The sequence below is a fragment of the Myiozetetes cayanensis genome, unplaced genomic scaffold, assembly GCF_022539395.1.
Source record: "Myiozetetes cayanensis isolate MyiCay16 unplaced genomic scaffold, myiCay2020 scf18, whole genome shotgun sequence".
In the NCBI taxonomy this organism is placed as follows: domain Eukaryota; kingdom Metazoa; phylum Chordata; class Aves; order Passeriformes; family Tyrannidae; genus Myiozetetes; species Myiozetetes cayanensis.
Window position 1 is genome coordinate 10966609 of NW_026087389.1, and position 27572 is coordinate 10994180.

The 27572-nt window shown below is 52.9% G+C and overlaps 1 protein-coding gene across 2 annotated transcripts in view; it reads right to left on the bottom strand.

The window, feature by feature from the left end:
• Positions 1-27572, bottom strand: part of PLXNA1 (plexin A1) — a 116711-nt gene that overhangs the window by 36265 nt on the left and 52874 nt on the right. For both annotated transcript variants that reach the window (XM_050312783.1, XM_050312782.1), the window contains exons 6-12: positions 27316-27439; positions 25058-25211; positions 24263-24362; positions 15149-15263; positions 10440-10640; positions 1228-1324; positions 694-884 (exon numbers count right to left, since the gene is read on the bottom strand). In XM_050312783.1, coding sequence (XP_050168740.1) covers positions 694-884; positions 1228-1324; positions 10440-10640; positions 15149-15263; positions 24263-24362; positions 25058-25211; positions 27316-27439 — 982 coding nt within the window. The remainder of the gene's footprint in view (positions 1-693; positions 885-1227; positions 1325-10439; positions 10641-15148; positions 15264-24262; positions 24363-25057; positions 25212-27315; positions 27440-27572) is intronic.

Below are 27572 nucleotides of genomic sequence, written 5' to 3' on the forward strand. Positions count from 1 at the left end.
CTCACAGGCAGGGCTCTTTGCAGGCAGGGACATGCCTGTTGGGGTGTTCCCCCCTTTCCCCACATGGCTGTCACCCAGCACACTGCAGTGCCTGTGCTGTGCAAGAGGCAGGCAGCACGCACTGGGAAAAGCCAAGCCTCTCATTTCCAGCTTCCATCAGATAAGGCACTGAAACTCAAACAGATCAGATCCTGTGCTAAGTCTCCAGTAATTAACACCACCGAGGCCCAGGCAGCTGTGGGTAAGCAGAAGGTATCCAGCCAAAATACCCACCAGTCCTTCCTTGTGAACCTGGATCCCAGCCCAATAGGCATGTGAACATGAATATACACAATCTTATTAAGCAAAGGTCATAAAAGCTGTCAGTGAAAGGGGATGATGATGAACTACTGGCCCCAGCGAGCACAGTAACATGAGGAGGAGCAACGTGGAGCTGCTTCTTTCCTAGATCCTCCAGTCATGTGCAGGAGTGGTAGGAATCTCAGAAATAAGCCAGAAAGCCCAGGGCATGGGGGTGGGGGGGAGAAGATTTTAGCCTTGGAAATAAAATGGCAACAAAAAACACTCAAGTACTAAACAAACATCGAGCAGATCTGGCAGCTGTGAGGTGCCACCAGACAATCCCATCCCCATCTCCACGCCCACCTTCCATCTCCCATTCTGGGGCATCTCCACTCATCTGTCCCCACGTACCTTGGTGATCTTGGGGTCGGTGCAGCGGCTGTTGCCACTGCTGGCGTGCATCCAGCTGCTCTCGTAGGCCAGGCAGTGCTGCCGCAGGGAGCAGCGTCTCTCTGACACGCACCAGCCGCACTCGAAGCGCGGGTCAGCCTTGAGGCACAGCCCGCAGCTCTCCCGCAGGGCTGAGCACTTGTACAGGTGGGCTGTAACAGCAGGAGGAGTGCAAGGGTCAGCATGGGCCCCACAGCCCATGGGAAAAAAGGTTTTAGGGAAAAGGGCACCTGCTCTTGCCCCCTCCCACCAACTCGCAGGGGGACAGAGCCCCATGGACAGGGGGCACCAACACCTTGGACTCAACACCAAAGCAGAGCTTTGGGCTCTCTCCCAAAGCTTCTTGGAGAAAAGCCTTTTGTTTAGAGACCCATCAACATTGTTCCCTTCTGCAAGGCCCTGGAGCAAACCGGGCAAGGAGCAGAGGAGAGAGGCGCGTTGGAGGCTGGAGCAGCTCCAGATGGTTTTCCTACCCTGGTCCCATCCCTCACTCACCCTGGATGTTCTGAGGGTTGTCAATGACAAAGTTCCCGTTCCAGACCACAGACAAGTTGACGGGCAGGTCGCTGATGTCATTTCCTTCATAGAAATACTGCAGAAGGAGACAGAAGGAGGCAGAGCCCATTAATCGTTGATGCAAAATATCCCAGTGAGGGGTATGGAGAAACATAGAATCCCATTATGTGAATGTCTCACATCAGCCAGAGGAGAGGGATGAGGGCCTCATTGGGACTTGCTGTCTAGGAACAAGCAGGTCTGACAGCCACTGGTCAAAGCATCAGACACAGCACATGAAACCAGTGGATTGGACTGGCAAAAAAAAGATAAAGTAGCAAAAGAGAGGGTTTCTAAATAGACTCTAACCCCATTAAGTCAAAGGTCTGAAGTTGCTGCTGCTGCTGGGAGAGGAGGAAACAGATGGTGACTCTGCAGGACAGACACACCTCTCGCCACCAGGCACCTGAGCCCTCCCCCATGACCTCCCCACTCCAGGGATGCTCAGCTGGATGTTTGAGATTATGGTCATCACTAATGAGGCCCAGGGAGGACAGCCTGGGCACATCACAGGAGTGGATTCAGTCACCCCCAACAGCCAGAGGGAGGATGTCCCTTGTGGATCCCTCCAGCCCCATCACCTATAACACAATTATACAAAGCTGTGGCCACATGCCTGTGGGTGGGACAGAGCCAAGGACCATCCTGATGTCACACCAGCCCTCAGAAAGGTCCAACCCTCTCAGAAGAGAGCAGCCCTCCCCTCCACACTGCAACTGCAGTTGCCCTGCTCCCAGCCCCACACCGTACTCAGCCATCAGATGCACTCCATCTCAGGGCTGGCACCACCACCCTGATCCCCTGAAATCCCATGGAGGGAGGTGACGCCAGGGAATCCTGTCCCCTAGCTCTAGGAGACCCCAAATTCAGGCCCCAGCCCCTTCTGCTGTTCAGACATACCCACCTTCATTGCTCCTTCCAGCCTGGCCAGCGTCTCCTCCCAACCCAGACCCCTCTCCCCTGCCTCAACACCTGAGTCCCAGTCCCAGCAGCCCCATCAATATTCCCTACAAAGCCCCTGCACACAGACAGAGAGGTTTAATCGATATGGAGGCAGGAAGGCAGTTGGAACCATCCCTGACAGCTAATGACCTCCTTCGGCAAGAGATTCCCCGCTCCTCGCCTGAGAAAATGACAGGCGTGTCAGGAGAGATTAAATGAATGATTCATGGGTTGCTGGAGTTTGTTAGGGAGCTGCGGACGCACTGGCAGCGGTTCACCCAGCCACAGGCGGGACACAGCCCTGCCACCACCTCCAGCCAGTCCCAAAGTCACCTTTGGCAGCCCTCATGCTGTACAGCAGGAGGTGGCCTCAGCATCACCTCCAGCATTGCCCCAGCTGCTGCCCCACAAAGACCCAGGACTATTCCACTCCACAGGAGACAGGGACGTAGCCCATGAAGGAAATCAGCAGGCCCAGGTGGTTTGGGAAAGCAATGGACACTTGGGTCCTCCTCATCTGACCATCAAAGCTGGTCCCCTCTGTGTTGTGTCTCTCCCAGCCAGGCAGCATCACCAGTCCAGCATCAGACACAGCATCAAAATGGGGCACATACCCAATGTGAGACGTGGCTATGGCAACACACCCCTCCCTCAGCCCTACAGGGTGCAAATGAGAGGCCAAGCCTGGTACTCTGTTATAGTTTTTGGCTTGTGAATCCTTTGTCCAGGAGCCACGCATCCAACCACAAATGCAACAGCTCCACCAACATCTCCCCGCTACAGGTAGAGCCCCATCACTCCCCACCACAGACATGGCACCTCTTGCCATGTTTGCTCAGAGGGCCCTCACCACATCCCCACCACACACGATCTACCAACAGAGCCTCTCAGCAATATTCCCGTCACCAGGCCTGCGAAGATGGAGCCAGAACTGGGCTAGGAGTTCAGATCTCTTCACCTTTCTCTATCCTATCCCCACCCTAGGATATCCTCAACAGGATCACCACGAGGAGCAGCCAGACCCAGAGCAGTGAGCAGAGACCATTCCCTGGCAGCAGGAGGGAGCACGTGCTGGGGAGGGCGGTGACGGCGCCGGAGCAGAATTTAGCTGTGACGAGCCACGTGGCAGCGTAAGTGAAATTGGCATTTTCAATTTGTACTCTGACATGTCTCATTTGGGGCCCTGGCATCTCGGGAAGGCATCCAGCCTGCAGCTGTCCAAAACACTTATTTGCATCTCTCTGCCCCGGCTGCTTTTGGAAATTAGTTCTTCTGGGAGGTGGGTTGGAGGAAGAAGAATAGGGGGAGAGAGAGGGAGAACATTAACTCTTCATGCACCAGTCTCGAGACGGCAACAGGGCAGTTGCACAAGAGACTGTCTTCCTCTGGGAAAGGACACGTGCTGAGGATGCTGAATTTGCTGTGGAATGGAGGTGGAGTGGACAGCGGCGAGCAGCGTGAGTGCAGGACTGTGTGAAGGGAAGTGGCAGGGCAGGAGTTGTTGCCCCAGCTGGTGTTCATGGCGAGGGCCCACCAAGGGAACGTGGATATCAATGAAAAATGTGTTCTCAGCATCTGTGTGTCTGTCAGCAGCCTCTCACCTGCCCTGTGGAGACAGCAGCAGGTCTGTGACTTGGATGCTGTTACTGGTCCCTGCAGGATGCCGGAGCTGGAGTCATGACTTGGCTGCTCAAGGACAGGAGCTGCAGCTACAGGGGCTCTGGGCTCAGCCTTCTGGGACACAGAGATCCATCAGATCCCTCTCTAATTCTCAAAGCTTCTCCTACTTTGAAGGATGTTTCCAAAAGGCCTCCTTGCAGCTGCCCTTGCCATAGTGCAGTCAGGAAGGTGCCCTCTCCACCCACACTCAGGGAGACGGCAGCATCCAAGCAAAGCAGCAGCCATTTTCCTGACCTGAAAGCAGGTGGGGATCAGACAAGGGTTGCTTACCAATGTGTCCATCCTATGGGATCCAGACAAGAGCCCACAGCCAGCCAGCAGGTCCCATCATGCTGGTTCCTCCCTGCTTCGAGCTAACACAGCGCTAAACATCCATTAAATACTTAACTGTTATTAACTTCCCAGTTAATCAATCCCAGTGGCTGGCAGCAGTCTGGGATAAGTGGCAGGATGGGTGTGAGTGGGGGGATGCACTTACCCAGGCACTTCTCTTATCAGATCAGATTTTGCTCTACAGAGGTGCCCAAGACCACTTGGCTGTGCCAAAGGATGATTTGGCTTGGCAGCTGCTACAAGGACAAGTTATGGGAAAGGGATGTTTGCTCTGGGAGCAGAAAATGACAGGCACAGCCCTGAGAGCAAACCAATGGCACCCAAAAGAGAAGTGCTCTCATGCAGCACAGTCCACAGAAGGAGATGGGAGAAAAGATGTCATCAAGTGAGTCAGCAACTGAGATATGAGCTGCCTGGCTCCTTACCCAACCCAGCCAGCCTCTCCATCCCTCTCTGGGAGAGCTTACAAGGCAAATGTGGAAGAGATGACAGAGGATACTTCAGCCCCACCGACCTTCCTAGCAAGGTCTCCCTCTGTAGAGATGCAGTTCAGGAAAGAGAACTCTTCACTAAGCCTTTCTCAAGGCTTTTCACCCAAAACTTACCTCAGGCATCTTCCCAAGTAGCAACCAACAACCTCATACACTTCTCCCATTCTCACATCAGCCCCGTCCCCACGCAGGGGATGCCACCAGCCTTGCACATTGCTAGGGCTGTGGGTGTCACCTGCCCTGAAGGTCTCATTTTCAGTTCTAGCAAGCCCACTGCTCTCCCACCCACCAGCTAGCAGTAACAGGCACTGAGAGTTGCCCAGCTGCCCTTGGGATGGGGGATTCAGCACTTTGAGAAGGTGCCTCCAGGGAGCTGCAGAAGGGGACAGAGCTGCTGATCTGGGGGCAGATCACACTGAAATGCACTTCAGGGTGCTCCTGCAAGTGCTGTAAAACTAACCAAAGCACTAGCCCTTCCCAGGCCAAGGGAAGCAGGGTGACCCTCAAGCCCTCATATCCCTTGCCACAGGGCATCCATCCCACTCCAGCCACAACCTGCACAGCCCAGTCCCAGAGAAGGCAGTGGAGGGGCTGTTCCTCTGCAAGCAAACCCACACATCCAAATTTCCCGTGCAACAAACCTCACTCCCACATGCACCATCCCCCTGGGCTGCATTTCTGGAGGAGAGCTTGGGCTGCAGCTGTGTCCTATTTTTCTGTAGTTGATGACCTCAACTCCTTCCCCGCACTATGGGGACGGCAGTAATGTACATCGCGTCTCGCCAGGGCTCAACTGCAATTCATCATTATTTTATCTGCTGGAATTTAATTGGATCCTATCAAACTCTCCTGATACTCCCTTTTCACTTTAAACACTGCTGCAGGAAAGATAAATGTAGGCACCGCTAGGACAGAGAGCACGGCTTTGTTGGCGAACGGAGCTGGGGCTGTGGGCTCCAATCCTGTTTCCCTCTCCATGGCTGGTTAATTAGAGATACATATACAGGAGGTGTGCAGTGCTCAGAACAGGGCATGTGTGTATGATTTATGTTCCTCTATAAATACACCCTTGGCCGAGTATACCGTCATCCACACAACAGCGCAACTTGACAGTAACGCTCAGCCTCTGATTCTGGATCTCCTTTTGCTCTTTTCACATGGATCTCCTCCTTTCCTCCCCCATTCAGATACAATCTTCTTCACCTGGATTCCTCCTTCCTGAAATCTGGCAGGGTGTAAGTGAGAACCTGAGACCCTAGGAATATGTCAGAGCAACACCCAGGCTCCACAGCAACAAAAAAAATACTCCGGAAACATAAATCCACCAGGTCTTACCTCCCTCCCCAGCATCCATTCCTGGGGCTGGGCTTCAGCATCCACACTGGTTCCCACTTGTGTGCCCACTCCATCAGCCCAGCTTGCTCTGCACCCACATCACTTTGTCCCAGGAATAAACCACTCCAGGGGAACTTCCCGAACCAAGTCTGGCTGGAGGGCAGCAACCTCCACAGCCACAGCAGAAATAGGTGGGCAGGGTGGGCTCTCTGTGCCAGGGGCATGGGCAAGAAAGGAGCCAAAAGGCAGCCAAGGAGGTAACACAGCTGCCTCTCACCACGCAGGGCTTTGGTTAAAAGGAAAAGGAAATAACTGAGACATGAGGTTTAATTTAAAGTGCTGAGACAAGAAGCTCATGGAAAGGAGATCAGGGGTTCTTCCTATTTATATATTTAAAGGAAAAGTGCAGCTCTGGGGCTATTTCAGCCTTTAGAGGAATGTTCAGGAGAGAAAAAGCCAAATCCTTGGCAGCAAGAAACACCTGTAGCCATTTTGCCACGACCAGGACTAAATCAGATCAAGTCCAATGTTACAACCAGAAGTGAAGATTCAGGACTGTGGCACTTTTCAACAGCAAAATTGTTTCATTTTTGCAGCAATCAGGAGGATCAGCCCTGTTGAGGGATGGCAGATGAGAAAGAACAGTCAAAGGCAGGGATGCTTGGAAAATGAAACTCAGTGGCATTACCTGCACGTGTTAAGACAGGTGACCATTTCTGCATCCTCCGCTGCAAAAAACAAGCCTGGACAAGTCTACTTCCAGAAGATTAAAAGTAACCAATTAGCAAAAAATAGTTTATTGACAAAGAACTTCATTTTCTTAGTCAGGCTTGTCTTTCCTCTTTGAATCTTGGCAATACATGTGGCAAACATTTAGGGTTGCTTTCCTTTTGAAGAGCAGAAAGAGACCACAGTGAGGAGGCAGAAAAGGTTCTTTTGGCTTGATTTTTGCCCTGCAATGCTGGGGAACACCAGAGCTGGTCTCCCCTGAGTGTGCCAAAGATCTATTGGGTGTTCCAAACAATGTTTATAGTTGACACTCAAACCCTAATGAATGGACTGCTGCATATTTAACCAAGATGTACTTTCTTGAACTGCTAACAAGTCATTGGAGTTTGACAAGCACTAAAACTAAACAACAAAGAGTTTTAAGGGGCTTGACTTATTATGCCTTCCATTCACCAGTGATTCAGGAAAGCATCCCTAATTCCACAGAGTAATTAACCTCTTGTTTAGATCTCACTGAACTCCTGGAAATAATGTGTGCTTAAATGCCTTTCAGAGGAGAGGGCATCCATTCTTCACTTGCTGGCTGGAAAGACTTGATCCTTTTCCTATTTCTCCACTTACCAGCGTCCTCCACACCAGGCATGACCCAAAATCCTAACCCAAAGGATGAAATGCAATGGAAGAAGCCAGCAGGTCATGGGTGGGTGACGATGCGGGAGCCTGAAGCGCTTTCAACCAGCCAGATGGGCTGTAAAAGGCGCGAAGGAGACAAACAGCACAGAAGTGTGAATTTGAGTCCCCCACACCATAACACAGCCTGGCTCAATGCCCTCAAATGTTAAAGCAGGCGAGCAGACCCTGAAAGCAAGGGGGTTTCTTTCACGCCAAAACTCTCCTCTTCTTGTCTGTGAAGACACCCTGTGCCTGAACACCGTGTCCCCTGCCCGAGACTGCAGCCCCACAGAGCTGCTGCCACTCCCCACACACCTCACAACACCTCACACACGCTCTTCTGCCAATTTGTGCTGTTTTCAGGGCATCCCTGACAATTTTCAGGTCAAACATCCACCACTCTCAGCCCAGCATAAAGTGATGGTTACCTGAGCTCTGTGTGAGGACCACAGGGTGGGCAGGCACACCTCAAGCTGTCCTATCCCTTTGGAGAAAACTACAGAGGCCATACAGCTCATGACACCAGTCCTGGTAGCCAAGGCAGCCCTTGAGAAACACAGGCAGTGGGTTTTGCTTATGTCTCTCTCTCATGTCTGGCAAATTGAGACTTACCAGGGAGAAATGAAGCCAAATCACTCAGAGCCTCTCACCAAGCTCCACCTTTGTTATGTTAAAGGCTCCTCCCTGGTGCAGGCACCTCTGCCCAACATCCCACAGGAGCCATCAGGCTACTGCTGCCAGCACTGTACAGCCATAGCACTTCCCCACAGGGAGCATCCTGCAGCACACACATCCCAAACTGCCTTGGAACTAACTAAGCCAAACCACACACTCCATAACTGGGCAGAAGGGACCTGCCACCTCCAGACAGAGGAGACCTGGCAGAAGGTTGGGCTGGCCAAGGGGCTCTGGCCAGGTAGGGGCTCACGAGCTGTCCCCAGAAAGCTGGGGACCAGCAAATCACTGCAAGAGATGAAGGTCTGTGAGCCACTTCCCCCATGTGCACAGGGCAGATGCAGTTTTGGATCCTTGGTGCTGATGCAGCTCTGTGCCCAGCTTGGGGTCCCTGCAGGCTGGGCTGCCTCCTGGGAACAGAGAGACCTTGCTTCTTCCACACTCTGCAACAGGGCAATGGTTCCTACAGCCTGTTTCCAGACACAGGCGCTCCAGCAGCAGGGCCAGGCATGGACACATCACAGAACAGCCCTTGGACAACAAAGGAAGTTCACAACACAGTCTTCTGCTGGGACAAGAGTGGTTCAGCTGACCCCCAAGAAGCCTCCCACATGCCTGTGATGGAGATAGAGCAGCCAAGCTTGGCTACCAGCAGCAACAAGACCCTGGTGAAGGGATTCCCACCACTGTGGTGTTTCTTTGCACACACATCCATCACATTCCCCTTGAAGCACTAAGAACAAGCCATGCAGGTGATGACCAAAGACTGGGACTGAGAGCAGACCTGCATGACAAAGCCCCAGTGAGGGCCACAACACCACAGAGCAACAGCCCTGACAGGTCCACCTGGCTTCTTTTCATCCCTGAAAGCAGCAGCAAGAAGTCAAACCTTTGCTTAAGCCACCTGGTTAATGGCTTCTCACAGCAGAGCCCTGCAGATTCTGCTCTGGTCCTGCTGCTCCCTGGAGCCTGTGCCTTGAGCTGCTGCCTGCACTCACCTCCAGGCCAAGAACAGAGCCACCGACATTTCCAGCCAGCAGCTCAGGACAGGGAGCATTTCTGCTCTTTACAAACTGCCTGTCACCAAGAAGGAGCTCCAACAGCACGGCATCCCCCTGGCACTGCCAGCACGGCATCCCCCCGGCACTGCCAGCACGGCATCCCCCCGGCACTGCCAGCACGGCATCCCCCTGGCACTGCTGACCAGAGCAGGAGGCAATGACTCAGGATACTTCTCCTGCCCAAAGGCTCCACAGCCCCGGGATCACAGGAGGAGGGAGGGTGCCAGTGCTCATCTTCAATGGCCTCTAAATGTCACTCGTGCCACCAAAGGGAGCAGGGATCAGCGCTGGTGTTAGGCTGCAAATGAGCTTTCACAGTATGGGAGATGAAAAACAAATTTTAAAAGGATTAAATGGGAGAGAGAAGGGAGGGGGCAGCTGTATGTGGATGAGGGCAGGTCGGTGCAGAGCTCAGCAGGCAGCCAAGGAGCTGAGCAATGATGGCTCCCCGTGGGGGCTATTAACACCCAGGGTGGTTTGCTTGTGGGCCTGGTACACAGCGAGGGGCACACACACAGCTCACCCAGGGCTGCAAAACACCCTCCCACTTAGGGATAAGGCACCCAGAGAGGGCAGAGCAGGCAGAGATGCCTGCAGAAGAGAGCTGGAGTGACAGGGCTACAGGAAGCAAGGACACAGAGACAGGGAGTGATGCAGGGAGCATAGGCAGGCAGGTGGGCGGGCAGGCAGACAGACAGGGGAGTGAGGCAGCTGCTGGTCAGAGTCAGGGATGGAGTCAAGGATGGACAGGAGCTGCAGGGGAGGAGGGGAAGCGCTTGCAGGGCTGGCCAGCACAGCTGCACGTAGGGGGCTCCGTGTGTGCAGCAGGACACAGAGGTGTTAGTGCAATCCCACTGGAAAGCGGGATGGCTTGGTGTCAGGGGGAAGCGAGAGCAGGCAGAGAGAAGGAGGAGGCAAGGCTCCGGCACATCTGGGCCAGCTGGCTCCAGTCCAGGCAACTTTCTTCAGCTTTGCAAAGCCAATTTCATTGGAAGTGCTCATAAAGCCTGGTGGCCCCAGCAATGATCCCACCCAGAAAAACCCCAAGCAACTCCCCCATGCACCTGGGTGAAGTGGCAGGGAGCCCACCTCAACACCACAAGAACCAGACCCCCCTGTTACCTGCCCATGGGAGAGCAAACCTGGACATGCAATGAGCTGTGATGGTCCCGGGGCAGGCGCGAAGGAGCAGCCCCACAGACAAGGCCCACGCCGAGGCAAACCACGCACTCACCGAGGTGTTCTGGCACTGGATGCTGGTGCTGTTGAAGCGCAGGGCAGTGACACGGGTGGTGCTGCCGGGGATGTGGAAGATGCACTCGTAGTTGCGCTGGCCGGACTGTGGCTGGGGCAGGTTTTTGGCTGTCAGGGTGATGGGTTTCACCACACCCACAGGGATGTAGATCTGGGTGGAAGGCAGGATCTGTGGGCAGTCCTGCAAAGGAAACAAGAGGCAGCCGATGAGACAGGAACACTGTGCAGCCTCTCCCCAGCACCCCTGTGACCTTGGCTGGCAGGCTGGGCACATGCTTGAGTAAACCCTCATGTGCCAGCGCCCAAACCAGCATCTCATGGCTGCCCTGCCCACCACCCTCAAGACAGAAGAGCACAGAGGAATCTGGTGGCAGGGGAGTAGTGTTTTCCACAGCACCAGTTGATTTAGGTGGGAGGAAGGGAGAGGATTCATCTATGGCACCTGTAACCTGGCACCGCAACAGCAACACACTTCTGAGCTGACTGGTATCGCATCATTGTAGCCAGTATGTTTCAGAGTTAATGCCCACTGGGCTATGCATTGTCAAGCTACACTCTCTTCCTCTTTCCCTTACAGCCTCCATCCCCCTTCCTTCACAAGCGGACAGAAAAGCTTGAAGTAGACAGGACCGGCTCAAAGCAGTGCCACCCCAACCAGCCCATCTGCAGGCTGCCCAGCAGACAGTGCCTCCGGCCAGGGAATGCTGGTGAATCCAAGCTGGAGAGCAAGGCACCACCCTGCCGGCCCCCTGCACTCCCTGGGGAAGGAGACACTGGGAGGGCAAAGCACTCTACTTGTAATAGCCGCAGGCTCCCACCTGCTCCAGAGGCACTGGTGACTCCAGTGTGCAAAGCACAGGGAGCAAGAGGGAGCAAAAATAAATGAGCTCAGGCAGCAAAACAGCTCTGCGGCCCCCGGTGGGTGACACTTCAGCAACAACAGCCTGATGCAATCCCATGCTGGCTTTGCCGAGCTGGGCAGAGGTCTCACACCTACAGCAGCTACTCCTGGGAATGTTGGCTTGAAATAACATCAAGAGGGAATAACACACGTGATGAAACGAGCTGCTTTAAAAACAGACACGGGGTGGACGCAGCCACCCCGCTGCTCTCGCAAGGCTGCCGATGGCCACAGCACAGCTGCAAGGGCAGCTCCTGCCCCAAGGCCACCAGCAACCACGTGTGGCCAAGGCTGCCCAGCTGCCTCCTGCCACCCTGCAGCAAGCCAGGCCAGACCTTGCACAGCACCAGGCTTTATCTCAGCCAGTACGATTAATTAACTTTGAAACGATGCAGAGAAACAAGAAAGAAATTGTTTCACTTAGCAACCATTAACAGAAAAACCCAACTAGCTTGTTTCCTATTCTTCACAGGTCTGTATTCCCCAAAAGCACAATTTTTAAGGGAAGAAATTATTTACCCCTAAAACATACTAGGCAAAATGAAAGCAGAGAGAAACAGTGATGTCAGCTCCAACCCAGAGATAGCAACAGGGCTGGGACAGTCTGGGGACCCTCAGTGCTGCTCTGCCACTTCCCTGCTCCATGTCATGGCTGCCCCTCTGCAAAGGGGGGCTTCAGTTGCCCTCCCTTTCAGAATCAGCTGAAGACTCACAGCAGGAAGACACCTCATGCCCGTTGCCATTTCCATGGACTGGTCTCACTGCTGCAAGACTGTTGTTCCCCACCAGCTCCCAGCTCAGAAGTGCTGTTGAAGGGAGCAGTCCCCACTGCTTCAACCCCCTCCACACTGCAGTGGGACCCCTCAGGTGGCACACACGCACTCAGCATGGATTAGCTCCTGGCTTGCTCTCCAACACCCCCACCTCCTAATTTTTCAGTAATTCTTGCTGCCAATCCAGCCGGGATGGTGAGTAAGCGGTGGGACAGCCCACGCACCCCCGCTGGGCTCACCACGGCTGTTTGCAGGGCTGGTGCCCAGGGAGCACAGCAGGCACGTGTGTCCCTCTCCCCACACAGGCAGGTGGGCTCGTTCTGCTGACTCGCGGTTTGAGCCGAATCCCCCCGTGATGTCACATGCTCCACATCTGCCAGCACAAGTGTCTCATCCAGCAAAAATGTCATCCCACGCCCAAACAGGAAGCACCTGGTGCTGGTGGGCGCCCAGGGTGCCCAGAGGGGTGGGGGCACAGGGACAACTCATTTCCCCTACGAGCAAGTCCAACTGTTGACACAACTTGCTCCAGCATTGCCCAGTACTTCCATCCCTTGGGAACACTGCACAGCCCACAGAGCTCTGCGTCTTGCCAAAAACAGCCCCTCCTAGCCCAGTCCCAGGTTCCAGGAGCAGGAAGCTATGAAGGGATGGGATGAGCTTCTAGAAAAGCAAGACCCCAACACACACAAATTCCCAAACATTGCACAATTTGGATTTTCTCCATTAAAACCATTTTTCTAGCTGAATAAGAACATGACATGAGTGTCCATGTTCATTTGTAGAGGTAAGAGCTTTAGAGTCACCCTGCAAATGCTGTGGTTTGGGTTTCTCTGGCAGATTTCAGCTCCAGCTGCAAGGCTGTGCCATCAGCAAAGATGAGATGAAGGCAGTCTGGGACCAGGCCTGACCCTGGCTTTGAGGTTCCCTCACCAAGTCCTCAGCCATTCCCACTGGTGGGGAATGAAGAATAAACACAAGCTGAACCTGTTTAAGTTGAACTGACACACTTGGTTCCTGCAGTCCAGGAGCCTTTCACCCTCCACAGCAGCTCTGCATCAGCAGGGGCTGTCAGGAGAGCTGCTTTTTGGAATGGGACGCTCCAGTATCCATCACTGACCACCCCATGGTCACCACCACGGAGCCCCAGCTGGAAAAACTGAACAGCCTGTGCTGCTTCACCACCCTTTCCCCAGCACCACAAGCCCCACAGCAAAGCCACAGAGGAGGGCGATCTCCAGAGCCCAGGCTTTAAAGCCACCACAGCCAGAGGGCAGGGATATTCTTCCCGCTATCCCCATTCCCAGGCACATTTATATGAGTGGTGGCTCCTACCCACATCCCATTCCAGCCATGCCACCCCCAGAAATCCCCACAAACATCCCTGGCATGTCCAGGATAGAGTGACATGGGTCACTCTGTGTTTTCCTACAAAACAGCCACTTTCCCACCCAGGAAACCGTGGTGAACCACCCGTGGGAAGTAGCAGAGACGGAGATGAGCACTGTTGTTACCCTGTCCCTCCGTCTCCTGACCAGTGCCCACCACACTCCAACCAACACAGACAGACCAAATCCTGCTTAAAATAACCCTTCTGCAGAGAGGATGGGCCTGGATGTTTACCATTAACTTGTCCAGTGGTGCCATGGGCTGGCACCGAGCCCCCCCACCCACCACACCACCCTGCTGGGGACCAGGATGGCCAGGGATGGGGACGTGATGTCTCATCCCAGCCCAGTCACAGAGCCCACAGCAGCAGCTGGTCTGAGGGTGTCTCACCATCCCTGCTGGGAACTGCTGAGGCCACACCAACGTGCAAACAGGCTGAGCCAGGCGCTCCAAACCTCAAGCCAGGCACTGCTCCAGGTCCCAGTGTGGCCAGAAGGTCTGCCGGGGGACACTCTGCCTGTGCTCAGGAGTGACACAAGTTCCTGAGCAGCTGGTTCGTGGGAGAGCTGTGCATGTCCCAAAGACAACACTGCTGTGGGGTACAGCCAAATGCTTTTGGCTTTGCCTGGCAGAGAAGGGAGCAGAGACCAGCAGCCTCCTCATGCCCTCAGTGAGGTGAACGGGCAGATGAGAGTCACTGGGCTCCAGTGGTCTGGACACCACGTGCTGGGTTTGCAGAACCAATGCCAGGACTGCCTGGAAGTGAGACCTCAGGAGCAGGCTTCTGCATGCCTTGGATGGGCAGATCCTCACCAGATTTCTTCAGGGCATAAACTAGGACAAAACATCTTTTTCCAGTCTTCTCACATTAGTGAATCTCCCCTCAGGTAGCAGGATCCTTCCCACTGGGCCCATGAACAGGCAATGGGAAACACAGGTAAGTTAAACTGGAGCCCTCTTCCAGAATAAGGACAGAGGAGAAACTCTCCTTCCTGTAACTCTCCCTTCAGGACCCAAATCAGTATCTACTGTAGAGCCAGCAGTGGCTCGCTAGACCTCCAAACCCAATCAAAGCAGCCAGCAATGCTACCACAGGCTGGGGACTCCAGGACGTCCTGCAAGCACCCTGCCAGTGACAGATTTCCCCAGTGGGTGGCATGGATGCTGCGCAGGATGAACCCCCACAGAAGAACATGATCTTTAGCAAAGCAGTTGAGACGAAGAAGGCGCAGCAAAATGGTTTGTTTTACAGACTTCAACCTTCCCTCTTCCAAAAACAAGTTGTTCTGCAATGACAGTTCAAGCTTGCTCCCTTCACAAACATCAAAGGAAAATTCTTTGGCGTCTCTGCCTTTGTTTTTTCTTTCATTCAGCCTAAAGTGCTCCCGGCTGCACCCAACCTCCCAAGCTGCCTCTCCTCAGCCACACAGCATCTCTCTACCAGCACACAGTCCCGGCAGCATTTCCCATTCCCCCCTCACTGCTTCTCAGGCAATCCCAGCACCCCAGGCGAGGCAGTAGGAATGGTTTCGAAAGTGGTCTCTCCTCTTCTAAGCCCTTTCCCATAGGACAAGGGGCCACAACAGGACCGGCACAGGAGAGGGGAGAAGTCTGACGTTGCCTTACCTCAGAGAACTTGACACGTCCCTCCAGGAAAGAGCAGTCGGCAGCGTTGTGGGTGCAGATGTGGCGGTACTTGCACCAGTGGCAGGGGAAGGAGCCGTTCACACAGGACAGGCAGCTGCAGAGAGAGAGAAGTGGGCAGCATCAGGGCAGCATCCAGGCAGAGTCCACAGGGGCACTTCTTGGGATGCTTCAGTAGGACCCTGTATCTCTGGGTGGAAAGGACCCTTGATCCATGGGGTAAGGGCCAGGCACCAGCAGGCTGGGAGGGGAGATGCCACACACTCCAAGTCTCCAGGTTTTGCCCATGGTAAGGTGAGGGGAAACAGCCCTTCTGACACCGCAGGGTTTGTGTCCCAGCCGGAGCGGCCACGCTCCCTCCTCCACTTGGCAGGCTGACCCTGCCCACCCCACTCCGGCAGGGGCCAAGCTCCAGACTTTGGGAGCTTTATTTGGGTTCACTGAAAGGCGATTTTAGCAATAGGCAGCAGAACAAGGGCTCTGCACTGCAGGGGAACAGGGGAGAAAGGGCCAGATTAATGCACGCTCATTGAGAGGAAAATTATAACTGGCAAAAGGTTGGGTCAGATTAACATGTCGGGACTGTAGGGCCTTTCAGCCGCTCACAATAGGTTGTGTGTGACCCCCTCCCTCAGCCCCCTCATCCCCAGCCCTCCACAGCCGCGCCTGCGTGTGTCTGTGTGCTGCCACCCCTCCCTCCAGCCCCAGACGCTTCCGTCTCTCTCTCCAGCCTCCTCTCCAGGCTCTTTGTGCAGGCTCTTGCTCCCCTCTCCCTGTCTCTTCTAGGGGTGCCCTCAGGCATTCCTCTTACCAAAGAAACCAGCCCAGGCACCCAATGCCTCTCCCCAGCCCACGAGGGAACACACAGAGTCCCTTCCTTGTGGAACCATTCACAGGAGCGGCACCCCAACATCCCCTCGCTATCCCCCCCAAAAGCACACCCTCCCAGCACACAAGGCATCCCTGTTTGCAGGCACAGGGGATCCTGTGGACCCCCACAGCTGGAAGGTGGCTTTCAGGGTTCTCATCCCTGTGAGGAGGAAAGGGGCTGAGCCCTCCCCACCACGCTGTCCTGGGGGGGATTGCAGCAAGGTCCCACATTTAGTCCACAAGCCTTCACAGGGCAGGTCTGCACCAGACATGTCCGTGCAGCCCAAGCTGCTCTCCCAAGGAGGAGACAGGAGAGCTGCTAAGGCATAAGCTAAAAGGCAGTAAAAATAATCAGCCTGGCTTTAAAAAAAGAAAAAAAAAAAAAAAGAAAAGGGAAAAAAAGCAGCAGTACTAGTTTTCTCCTTAGAAGGCTCATACCTGCGCTCACTGATCCAAGCATCAAAAGGATCAGGCCCAAAGCAATTATATTTAAACAAAGACAGGCTCTTTCTCTGAACACAGCTCTGGCAGGAGGCAGGCAGCCCTGCCCAGCCTAATCCTGCTCCTAAATCACAGCTACCTCTCTGCCTCTACCCCGGGAAATGACAGGAAAACACAGCATCACCCTGTGAGGTGCCAGAAAGACAATCTTCTTGGAGAAGAGATCTTTGGTGGCAGAGCCTGGCACACTGAATTCCTCACCCTCCAGCAGACTTGTCACTTTGGAGGTGTGGGGACAGCACATGAGGGAGCCACAGGGTGAGGGCAGCCCAGGGTGCAAACACACATCCAGGGCTTCACAGGGCCACAGCTTCCAGCTCGCCCTGGGGTTTCACACACCATTACATATACAGCAAGAGCTTTCCCAAATCCATGTGCACACACTAAGGAAATATTTAATTAAGCTGCTTGCAAAGGGGGTTGGAAGTCATTTCCATGTTTCGCTCACATTTTCACTTCCAAATGAACAGCCCTTTTAGCTTTACCCACAAATATGCTAATTGAGATGCTCCTTATGCAAATATATGCAATTTTATTTCAGCTGCAGAGATTCAACTTAAAAGCAGAGCCACAGCCCCCTATCTCTCGTTGCTTTGATGGAGGGAGGTGCAGAGAGTGGGGGGTGTGGGGGACACAAACAAAGCAAAGGACAGCTCCTGTCCTCCTGGTAAGGGCTCAAGCAGGACCAGTGGACAGGCAAATCCAGGACGTGGAGGAGCAGGACAGGGAACACACAGATTAATCCTCATGGGAGTAGCACAGCCACAGAGAGGTCATGTATGAGAGAAGTATGGTACAAGCAGTCACAAGCCACACGCTGGGCTGTAACTACCAAGACTCCCACTAATTGCCTCCCCCTCCCCCCACAGCAAAAGGAGAGATTTTCCAGTCACCAGCTCTTTTGGGGTTTACAAAAAGACACCCTAGTCCCCTTTCCACCACCTCACAAGCCATCTCAAAGCTGGGTGAAGCTCTTGATGCAGCCCTGCCCCAGGTAGCCCAGCCCCAACAGCTGCAGTTCTACTTTGCAGTTCTTCAGGGCCAAAGCCAAATCTTGGTTATTTCAGGACTCTCCTCATCTGAGGGTCTCCTTTGCCATTTAACTACTACAGGTCCCAGGTGGCCTTCTGGCCTCCACTTGCCAAAGGATCTCAGGTTATCCTCCACATACAGCCCAAGGTGCATGGTTCCCCCTTCCTACTTCAGCCCACCCAGCTGCTTCTAACTTAACTGAGCCATTCCTAAAGACCCATGCTCAGAGATGGTTTTCACACTCTCCCTTCTGCCGAGGTTCTCCATCAGCCGTAAGGACATCAAATGCCACCGTGAGAGCACTCACCACACACATCTCGATCCGCAGCATCCCTGCTGCGTTTAGAGCCTGTCTGGGTGAGCACCCCCCACTGGGCAAAGACGGCACAAAGTGGTAAATCAGCACACAGGTGCCAGTAACACAGTGGAACCCTGTTTCCAGCTTGCCTCATTCCTGCATGGCTATTTGATCACCCCAGCTCCCTGAAACCCCAGGGCAGGAGCTGAGGCAGGGATCCCCAGCTGCTGGTCAGTCTGGCAGTGTGGCTGGGGCTGTATCCCCATTGTGTCCATATCCCTGGTGTGTCCGTGTGCCACTGCTGTCTGTTCCCGGCACAGGAGCAGGTTGCTCGGCAGCATGATGCCATCTGTGCCGTCTCTCTCCTTCCCACGGTCAGGCACTCTTCCCTCATCACTTCTTGCCTAAGAGGTTTTCATCACTCCTGATAATTAGAGGGAGGCTCTCCTTCATGTGTTGAAGTGCTCCCCCTCCCTGAAGCGTGCCAGGAGAGCAAGAAGCCCAGCCAGGAAGAAAACTGATGGGGGGGGTCAGCACAGACACGGACCCACAGCTTGCTCCCCATCTGCCTCCTCCTCAGCCCAGCCAGGTGGAGATGAAGCCCAGGCAAGGCAGGGGGAAGGGGGTCAGACCCACTGGCAGTGCCTCCCTTGCCTCCTGATGGATGTCCTTGTGCAAGAGGAGTCAGAATCACTCTGTGCCAAGTGCCCCATCCCAAAATAAGTCCAGGGTCACTGCTGGCCTGCAACCTCCCCCTGCCAAAGCAGGCATCCCTGCAGTCATTAGGGCAGCTCTGCCCACCTCTGAGTGCACCAGGAACAAAGCCAGAGCCTCGCCACAGCCTCCACGCTCGCTCACAACTCACTAAACAGCTGGGTCAACACCTCCCAACACTACACCCTCCACTTCCCTAGCTGATCCCAAACTTAGTTAAGCCAGCCAGGGAAACACCCGACATGGCTGCAGAAAAGCAGAGGTTCAGAGAGGGCAGAAGGACAGTGAAGAATCCTCTCCAGGGCCACAGGCACTGCTACAGGATGAGTCCAGATCCTAGGGTGGCGTCGGGGACCAACTCCTCGCTGGGTGTGTGGGCAGCTCTGCAGAAGCCATCTCTGACCACCATAGAGAGGCCACAGCTGCCTGTCTCTGTGCCTGACCCGAAGCAAAGCTGTAGCTGATGGGAAACATGGGGAGCCAGAAGTGCTGGGTCCAGGCTCTTCACTTAGTCTCCTTCCTGCACTCCCAGCCCCAGGCGTGCCACATGCCCAAAGGACCCTGCAGCTCTTCAGCACAGTGAGGGCAGAAAACAAAAACAGCATCCACAGGAGTGAGATAAGCCTGAGCAGCAAACACGAGAGGGACAGGAGGTGCGAGCGTTGCACACACACACACATACACACACACAGAGACACTGAGGCTATCTCTGTGGAGCAGCACATTCCTGAAGGAACAACGAGGAGAAAAGGGCAAGGAGGAGGGACAGGGGCAAGTTGAACGGCACCAAGAGCAGAGCAGGGGAGGTCCATTAAAGAAGGAAAAGTATAAACACGGTGTTGATGAAAACAGCATCTGTGCAGGCACAGCACAGCCGCCTGTGAGCCCCCTGACTGCTGCTCAGACCTCCTCTTGGCAGGAAGATGCTTCCTTAGTGAATACTCAGCTCCGGCATAGCCTGCATCTGGAGCAGCAGCTGTCAGGGCTGAGGGGCTGAACTGCAGTGCTTTGGGCTTTATATCCATCTCTCTGCCCCAGGGAGAGGGGGAAATCCCAAAGAGCTGTGGGAACAGACTGTCAGTGTCCTCCCCCAGCCCCTACACAGACCTACAGGCAGCTTCCTGACTGGTGCCCAGACCCAAAGCCAGGACAGGCGTGGGGTGGGAGGTCAGCTCTTGCCTCCTTCCATCCCTGCCCATCTCAATCCATTTCTGTCCTTCCTTTGACACAAGTCCAAAGCTTTTCCATTGCTGCTGGGTTTTGCCAAGGTCCTTACTCACAGGGTAACAGCTGGACATGCTGACCCACCACATGGTCCACCCACCATCATGCTGAAGGATGCAGAATCATGCTCTGGGTTTAAAGGTAATTCCCTTGAAACATCCTCAGCTGCCTCCCCTCACTGAAACACAACACCAGGTTGTACCAGCCCTCCTCACTCACAAGAAACATGACATAAACCAGGTTATCCCAAGCTGTCTCTGGGGCCATCCTACAGATTTTCCACCTGCCCCAGCCCAGGAATACACAGGGATCTGTCACCACCACGCAGCTCAGCCATGCAAACCCAGATACACTCACTCAACTGCTTGCAGCCATCTGTCCATGCCTGTGAAAGGAAAGCATCTGTAAGCACCTGGAAATGAGCAGCACTAGGCCAGCAGAGAAGCAGCCACGCCGAGTGTGGGCAGACGGAAAGGCTGCAGCAAGGAGCCCAGTGACACGGGGACTGGCATCGTCCCACAGGTGACAGCAGGTGCCTTGGCCACTACAGCAGCCCAGCCCTACCTTAGTGGCACAGTCCCCCTGCTCCCAGCCCTTGGGACACATATTAAAATCCCATTTACTTAATGAAGGCTTATAGGGAAAGCCTGACCTGTGGGATAGAGCCACAGTAGTGTCATTCCGACCTGGAGAAGTTAAAGTCATTTGGCACGTCTGTCCTTGCTCCAGTCTTGGAAAAATTCATCACTCCACAGATGATGGGACCTGAGTGTCACAGCTGCCACTGCAGCAAGGCACAACTGCAAGGCTGGTAGCACCAGGACAACCTCCCAGACTGGAGACACCAACACAGGTTTCCAGGATGCTCAGATCCCCTCTCAGCATCAGACCTGCTGACACCGTGATTTTTCCCCTTTCCTGTTGCCACCACCTGGATTTTTGCTTCCACATTGCAATGGCTGGACATGTTGGCAGGGAGTCAAGTCTGGTGATGCACTGGGCATGCTGGTGCTTGAAAAAACAGCAGCACTGCAAAACCTGCCCACAAAATTGAAGGAAGCACCAAAGGCTCTCATCTTCTTCCCCATCCCACTCCTCTTGCCAGCTCCCTTCCCACAGCCGCTCTCTCTGAAAAGCCAAACCACAACAGGATTTATGAAACAGAGTTTCCAGAGAAGAAATCCAGCAAGGAAACATGGAAATATTGAGAAGAAATACATCTTAGTATTCCCTGGAATTGCTCACTGGCTTTCAGTGAGGATTCCCTGTTCACCCAGCTCACCAGCAAGAGCGGGCACTGCCGGAGGCAGGCAGGGAGCCTGGTGTTACATCTTTATCTTGAAAGGGGACTCATTTCCCCACAAACACTTTGAAGAGGGCGTTTAGCACTGACAAAGACAACCTCAACATCTGCCCGCGCACGCGCTGGACTGGCTGGTTCATTAGACAATCAAAGGTGCCGAGCGGCCTTTTAATGCCTATGCTTGATCCGTGTCCCATCGGAAACCCCCCAGGGAATCCACCCTGGTCCCTGCCACGGCGTTTTTCATCATGCCCTCCACTGCAGGAACCAGAGCCTGTCCCCAGGAGATGCAGGGGAGCCTGCATGGGCAGCCCTGCTCCCCTGCCATGGGCTGGCAGCCACCCTCAGCCACGCGCATCCCCCTTTGCATCGAACTCTTGGTTTCCACTCCCCCATTCAGTTCATCTCCCACAGCTCAGCCAGCAGCATCCCTGGCCTGATGCACAAGCCTCTAGGAGCCCAAAAGATGCCACTGCCTGGAAACACCTGCCTGAGCCCCACAGGAGCCCTGAGTCTGCTGCGGTGTGGTACACAAAGTTGGGATCCCCAGAAGCTTCCAAGGTGACTCTGCTGGAAAGGAATGGAGCCCCAGAAAGGGTACAATTCCCAGACCAGGGCTCTCAGGGATCCTGCACAAAGTACCCCATGAGTCAGCAAAGCCAGTCTGTGAAGGGCACAATCCCCCACAGGTGACACTATTTAGCCTTGCTATAACAGACAGGACAGCTATGGAGCTCTACCTGGAAGGCACCTCCCTCAGCCCAGATCATCACACCAAACATACAGGCAGCACAACCCTCTCTGTACCCTCCTTTACTTCAGAAGAAGGGGTGAGAGGCATTTTCGCTTCTGCAACCCCTCCCTGGACCAGGCATGCTCAAGGAGTCCTTAGAAATGCATGGGAAGAACAGTTTTGCAAGGCGATGGGAAACAAGAGAGCCAGGATGCTCACACGGCAGCAGGACCAGACCCACAGCCAGCAAAAGGGCTTCAGCAGCGCGTTTTGCTGATGCCTTTCCAGATGTCTGCTGAAAATAAGAAGGGTCAGACTCTCCCCAGTGCACACGGTGGAGCTGCGTTGGCTTCCCTGGAGCTACCCCAGCTGACATCAGCAAAGAGCTGCCTTATAATCCTCCCATCTCTCCACAACCATCTGAAAAATCTCGCCTAAACATTTCATCCTCAGCTGAGAAATGATTTGACACGCAGAACTCTGGCTTCCAACCTAAGCAAAACTGCCCGAATACAAAAAGAAAACGTAATACGCAGTGATGAGAGGTCTCCACAGGAAAAACATTAGCCTCATGGAAAAGCATATTGTTCCTAATACAGAATTTATCAGGCTGACGTATAGATTTTCCTCCACAAAATATGAAACCTGGATCTGAAAGGCTATTAACTCCAGAGAGATCCATTAAAGACGTCTGTCTGCAAATGGTATTTAAAAGTATTGCATCATCCCAGGAGGTATTGTCATGCTCTTTGGCTATGATTCGACTGCAGGTCACATAGTTAAAACTACCTCCAAACTAAAACTCCTGACATAAAAAAAAAATAATAATAATGTTCACCAGCCTAGAACATGGACTTTTCTATCAGCTCCAACTGGAACCCATAAATATTAATGCATCCATAATTAGCCTTTTTAAATAATGCATCCAAAATTAAACATCAACGCAGTAATAAATCAGTCAGGGCTCTTTGTTGTAGGTTTGTTTGGGGGGGGCATAGGGTTTTTTTCCCCTCTGTGTCAGGCACATAAAATAAAATGCCAATTCCCTTACCACCTCTTCCCGCCAGAGTGCTGATTGGACCAAATCTGATGCCATTTGTACTTAAAAGTCATCTTTCTTTCATTTAGAAAAATAAAAGTCATATCTGCTTTTTGATTTGCAAAATAATGACATGCAGCCAGCCTGAGCCAAAGCTGAGCTAATGTTATTGAAGCCACAGGACGTGAAGGGAGACAAAGCTCATCTCGGAGTCAAGGTGAGGGAGAAAGTCAAGTTGGCAAACTCTCTCCTCCCTTGCCAGCACAGGGTTCCAGGAGCAAAGAGTGGGAGGGCAGGAACCCCTGTGATGCAGGAGGTTTGCAGGGGCCCTCCTCTGACACATCCCTCCTGGAGCTCACTGCAGGTGCCCAGCCAGGGCACCTGCATCTCCCTGATCAAGGTAGAAACTCCAAACAGGCTTTGGAGGAGCAAACTCCAGCAGAGCCCCTGAGCCAGACTTAACACTTTGCAAAAAGACTTCCAAAAGGCATTTGCTTATCTATAATTACTGATCAGCCGGAGTGTCACCATCCATGGGAGGTTCCTGGCAGAGTAATGAAATCGCTTGCATTCTTGAGCTCCAAATTCTTTGCCCAAACACACCCCAGCACCAGCTCCGGTCCCACAGCTCAGCTCAAGCACAGTGTCCCACAGCTCAGCTCAAGCACAGTGTCGGCAATTCCTCACCAGGAGTTGTGGTTGGAGACTTTAGACACCCTGCTTAGACAGCACATCAATAATCCACACCTCTTCTATTTTATCAAATGCATATCTCAAGCTGTCTAAAAACCCTCACAGCAGATTTCACAGCAGCCTGACAAGAAAGCAAATTCACAATTACTTCCAGTTAGGAAATTCTTGGGTAAATGCCCCAGGACATGCAGCATGTTCCATTCCATGTTGCTGTTAACTTTCCAGCTCCCTCTCCAGCAAGCCTGGGAAGCAGGTACCGTGGCAGGAAAATACAGGCTTCTCCCTTTGCATTGCCAAGTCCCTCCTATTAACTGTTTCCAGGAATGACAAGACACTTGGCATTTTCAGTCACATGGATTGATTGCTACAGTCTGCAATGCAGTAAACTTGCTTTTTCTTCCAAAGTTTTGCCAAACCTAAAGTCCTGCCAAACCCAAAGTCCTGTTTTGATGTGAGGTTCTTCCCTGATGCTACATGTTCCCACACACTCATACCAACTGTGGGTTCTCTGGTCACCATCCCAGTTTACACAGGCAAAAGGAGGAGGTTTCTCACTGTAAACACCACTGTACTCAACTGACCTTTCCTATTGCAACATTAGCACCCAGAAAGCTGGGAACTCTCTCCCAGTCTCACACCATCCCAACAATCTGTTCCCAGAGCCCTCTCACAAAGTCCAGGCCACTTACGATTGATGAACGCTGCAGTTGTAGAAAACAAAATCCACAGAGGCAAATTTCTTCCCCGTTTCCTTGGATTTCAGGTAGAGCTTCACCACTCGCTTGTCCCCTTTGAGAAACCCAAACAGAAGAAGGCATCAGAAAGGATACAGTCCACAGCCCAGCATTCAGCTCAAGGCTTGTGATGAGCTGGGAGAGAGCTGGGCATCCCCACTCAGTACCAGTTAACTAACAAAACTCCCCAAATGTGGCAATAAAAAGAGATTGTTCACCCATTCCCACTCAGACACCAAACAGGCCAGGAGGGCCCAAGTACAGCTCCAAGCCCCTACAGCCAAACATAACCCCCTGGCATGGAGACTGGTGCCTTGGGTTGTACTGGTGGTACTGAAGGGAGGTTTAACAGTCCTGGGGTCAGGAGAAATTCCCAGAGCCCATGGCCACCTACAAGCACATTTGCCAAGGAACGGTCCACAGGTGGAAATGGGGTCAGGGTGCCCAGGAGTGGTCAACAAGTAGAATCATAAAATGGTTTGGGTTAGAAGGGACCTTAAGAATCATCTAATTCCAACTCTCCTGCCATAGGCTGTGCCCATGTAGCTGTGTCCATGGCTTGGAGAAGACCAACAACCAGCCACGAGCAGCACATTCACCCTCCTACACCCTGAGAACCCAACTCAGGTCCAGTTCTCAAGACTGGGATCGCTGTCCCCAGAGGACTGTGCTCCTCCACATCTGCCTGTGGGGCAACATATGGGACAAGGTTTGTCTCAGGCTTTCTCCCACCCCAGGGCACAAGCTCACCGCGGCCCCTGGTGATGGGGATGACGTCCTTGGCAGAGGGAGAGCTGCAGTAGATCTTCCCATCCTCAATGCGGCTCTCAGATTCAGTGAAGTCTTCAAAGGAACAGTTGACTCCTGCCGAGAGGTCTGGGACATTCCAGGCCTGCAGGACCAGCTGGGGAGGAGTGGCAAGAGCATCAACACAAAAAACTAGCAAAAAAACTCCTCTTTGTGTAAGTCCACCAAACAGAAAAGACATGGGGTGCAATCCCTTCTCTGACACCTCACATGGTGGGGAGACCTGCTCTGGGCTTTTGCAAGAGAGACCCATCCAGACATCTCCCTGCTCAAGAAAGGAGCAAGGATTTAAATGGGTCAAGAGATGGAATGACTCACAGCCTCCATCCTTGGCCCTTGCCATATCACAAGCCATTACACCTCTCCTCTCTACAGAGACCAAGAACAGTGTCAAAGCTGAAGTGTGTTTCACATGAAGGTACCCACTCTGGGAGAGTCGAGGAGGGGAGGAATCCACCTCTTCCTTTACAAAGTCATCCCCAGGGTCAGCAGTTCTCACTTTACAAAACGCTTGCCTTATTTCTAATTTGAATTTTTCACAGCTTCCAGCCATTAGTTCTTGTTATGCTTTTCCTTGATAGATTAAAAAGCCCTTTAGTCCCTGATATTTGCTCCTTGTAAAGGCACTTATATTCTGTAATCAAGTCACCTCTTAATCTTCTTTTTGATAAGCTAAGCAGATTGAGCTCTGGAAGTCTCTCACTGCAAGGTATTTTCTCCAGCCTTCAACTCATTTACATGATGTTTACGGGAGGTTTTCAGTCTCTCCCTTTGAAAGCTGGACTCCAGCCCAAGCACAGCATCCCTATGTCACCCCAGACCTCTGTGCAGCATCCTGCCATCAGTAGGGAGATAACTACCCCGGGGTGAAAACACTGCCCAGCTCCCAGCTCTACCCAAGGAGCACCGAGAGTCGCACAGTGAGGGCTCAGCCCCGGCACCACCTTCCCAGACACCAGGTGGATCTTCAGTCATGTTTAACTTTAGACTTGGCAAAATAAAACCCCAACTTCTCTGCTAAACCAGCCACACTCAAACCCAACTACTCTGAAGGAACTCTCCCCACTTCCACCCTCCAGTCCCAGCATCCCAGTGGGTCCCGTCTGCAGCTGTATCGCATTTATCTCCACGTTACCAAAGAATGTTTACCCCTGTAGAAGTGATTTCCAAACTGTTTCCTTCCAGTGACAATTCCCCTCTGATGAGGACTTTCTGAGATCTGTCACGGAGCCAGTTCTTAATCCACTTAACACGTGCTTTATCAATATTGTATAATGCTAATTTTTAATCAGAACGTTGTGTTGCACTGAGTCAAATGCCTTGTAGGAGCCTAAAGACATCACATCCCTGCAGTCCCTCTTCTAATTCAAGTCATAAATTCATCAAAGAGCAAAATGTGGTTTGTCAGACATAAAAACCACGTTGACTGGCATAAATTATATTCCCAACCTTAAAACTTTATCAGGTGTATCCTGCACCTGCTCTTTTTCTTTAGTTTTTCTAAATCTTAAGTCCAGCTAAACAGTCTCTGACCATTTTGTCCTTTCTGCATCTGAGAAAAAAAAATGAGTACCTTTTCTGTTTCTGGGGCTTTTCTCAACATTCAATTATTTATTATAAAGTCATATTATTACAAATATCCCCAGGCCATAGAACTCCTTGGTCAACTTTTTTTAGGATTCCTGAGTGCCAGATACCCCAACCTGGCAGTTTATTGCTAGTATATGCTGTTTCTTGTTCTCTTCATGGTGCTAATGGCCTGTAAAATACTTCAGGGAAGTCGATCATCCTTTCTGTCTGCACAGAGAAAGAGCAGCAAGTTGTGCATCAAAGCCTCATCCTAAAATATCTACCTTAGGCGAGGGTCAGAGACAGGCTATTGAACTAGACAGATCGCTGGCCACGAACGGCATTTCTGATGGTTGTGCTTGTATTATGGAGAAATATTTATTGCTCAGTTGTGTCTTTTCTGAATAATCATCAACTGGTTTATTATCTCCATCAGTACGGAGCCAATCGCCAGCCCTCATCAATGACCTGCTCTTGGCTATGTTTTATTTGTCTCAGATCTCCCTTCCCCTTTCTCCCTGTTTGTCACATAGTCATTAGTTATTTTTAATTGCCGTCTCCCCGGCCGCTGCCTCCAGGGTGTCAGAAGGTTTCTGAGGGAAAGGGGTCTGAGGGGAGCAGAGGTGTCTTACCGGGACCTCAGACATGGTGACCGAGATGTTCTTGGGCTGCACGGTGAGCTGGACGCATTGCCGCAGGTCGGAGGCGAAGCGCTGGGGCTCGTCCGCCCGCTCGCACCGGTCCTTGCGTGAGCATCTGGAGGGGCACGAAAGCACAACGGTGAGGAGGAGAATCCCCCAGGGTCCTGCACAGCTTTGGGCTGACACCACGGCACACAGACTGTTTGGCACAGAGATGATGTCCAGGGTGCCCAAGGCCCATACAGGAG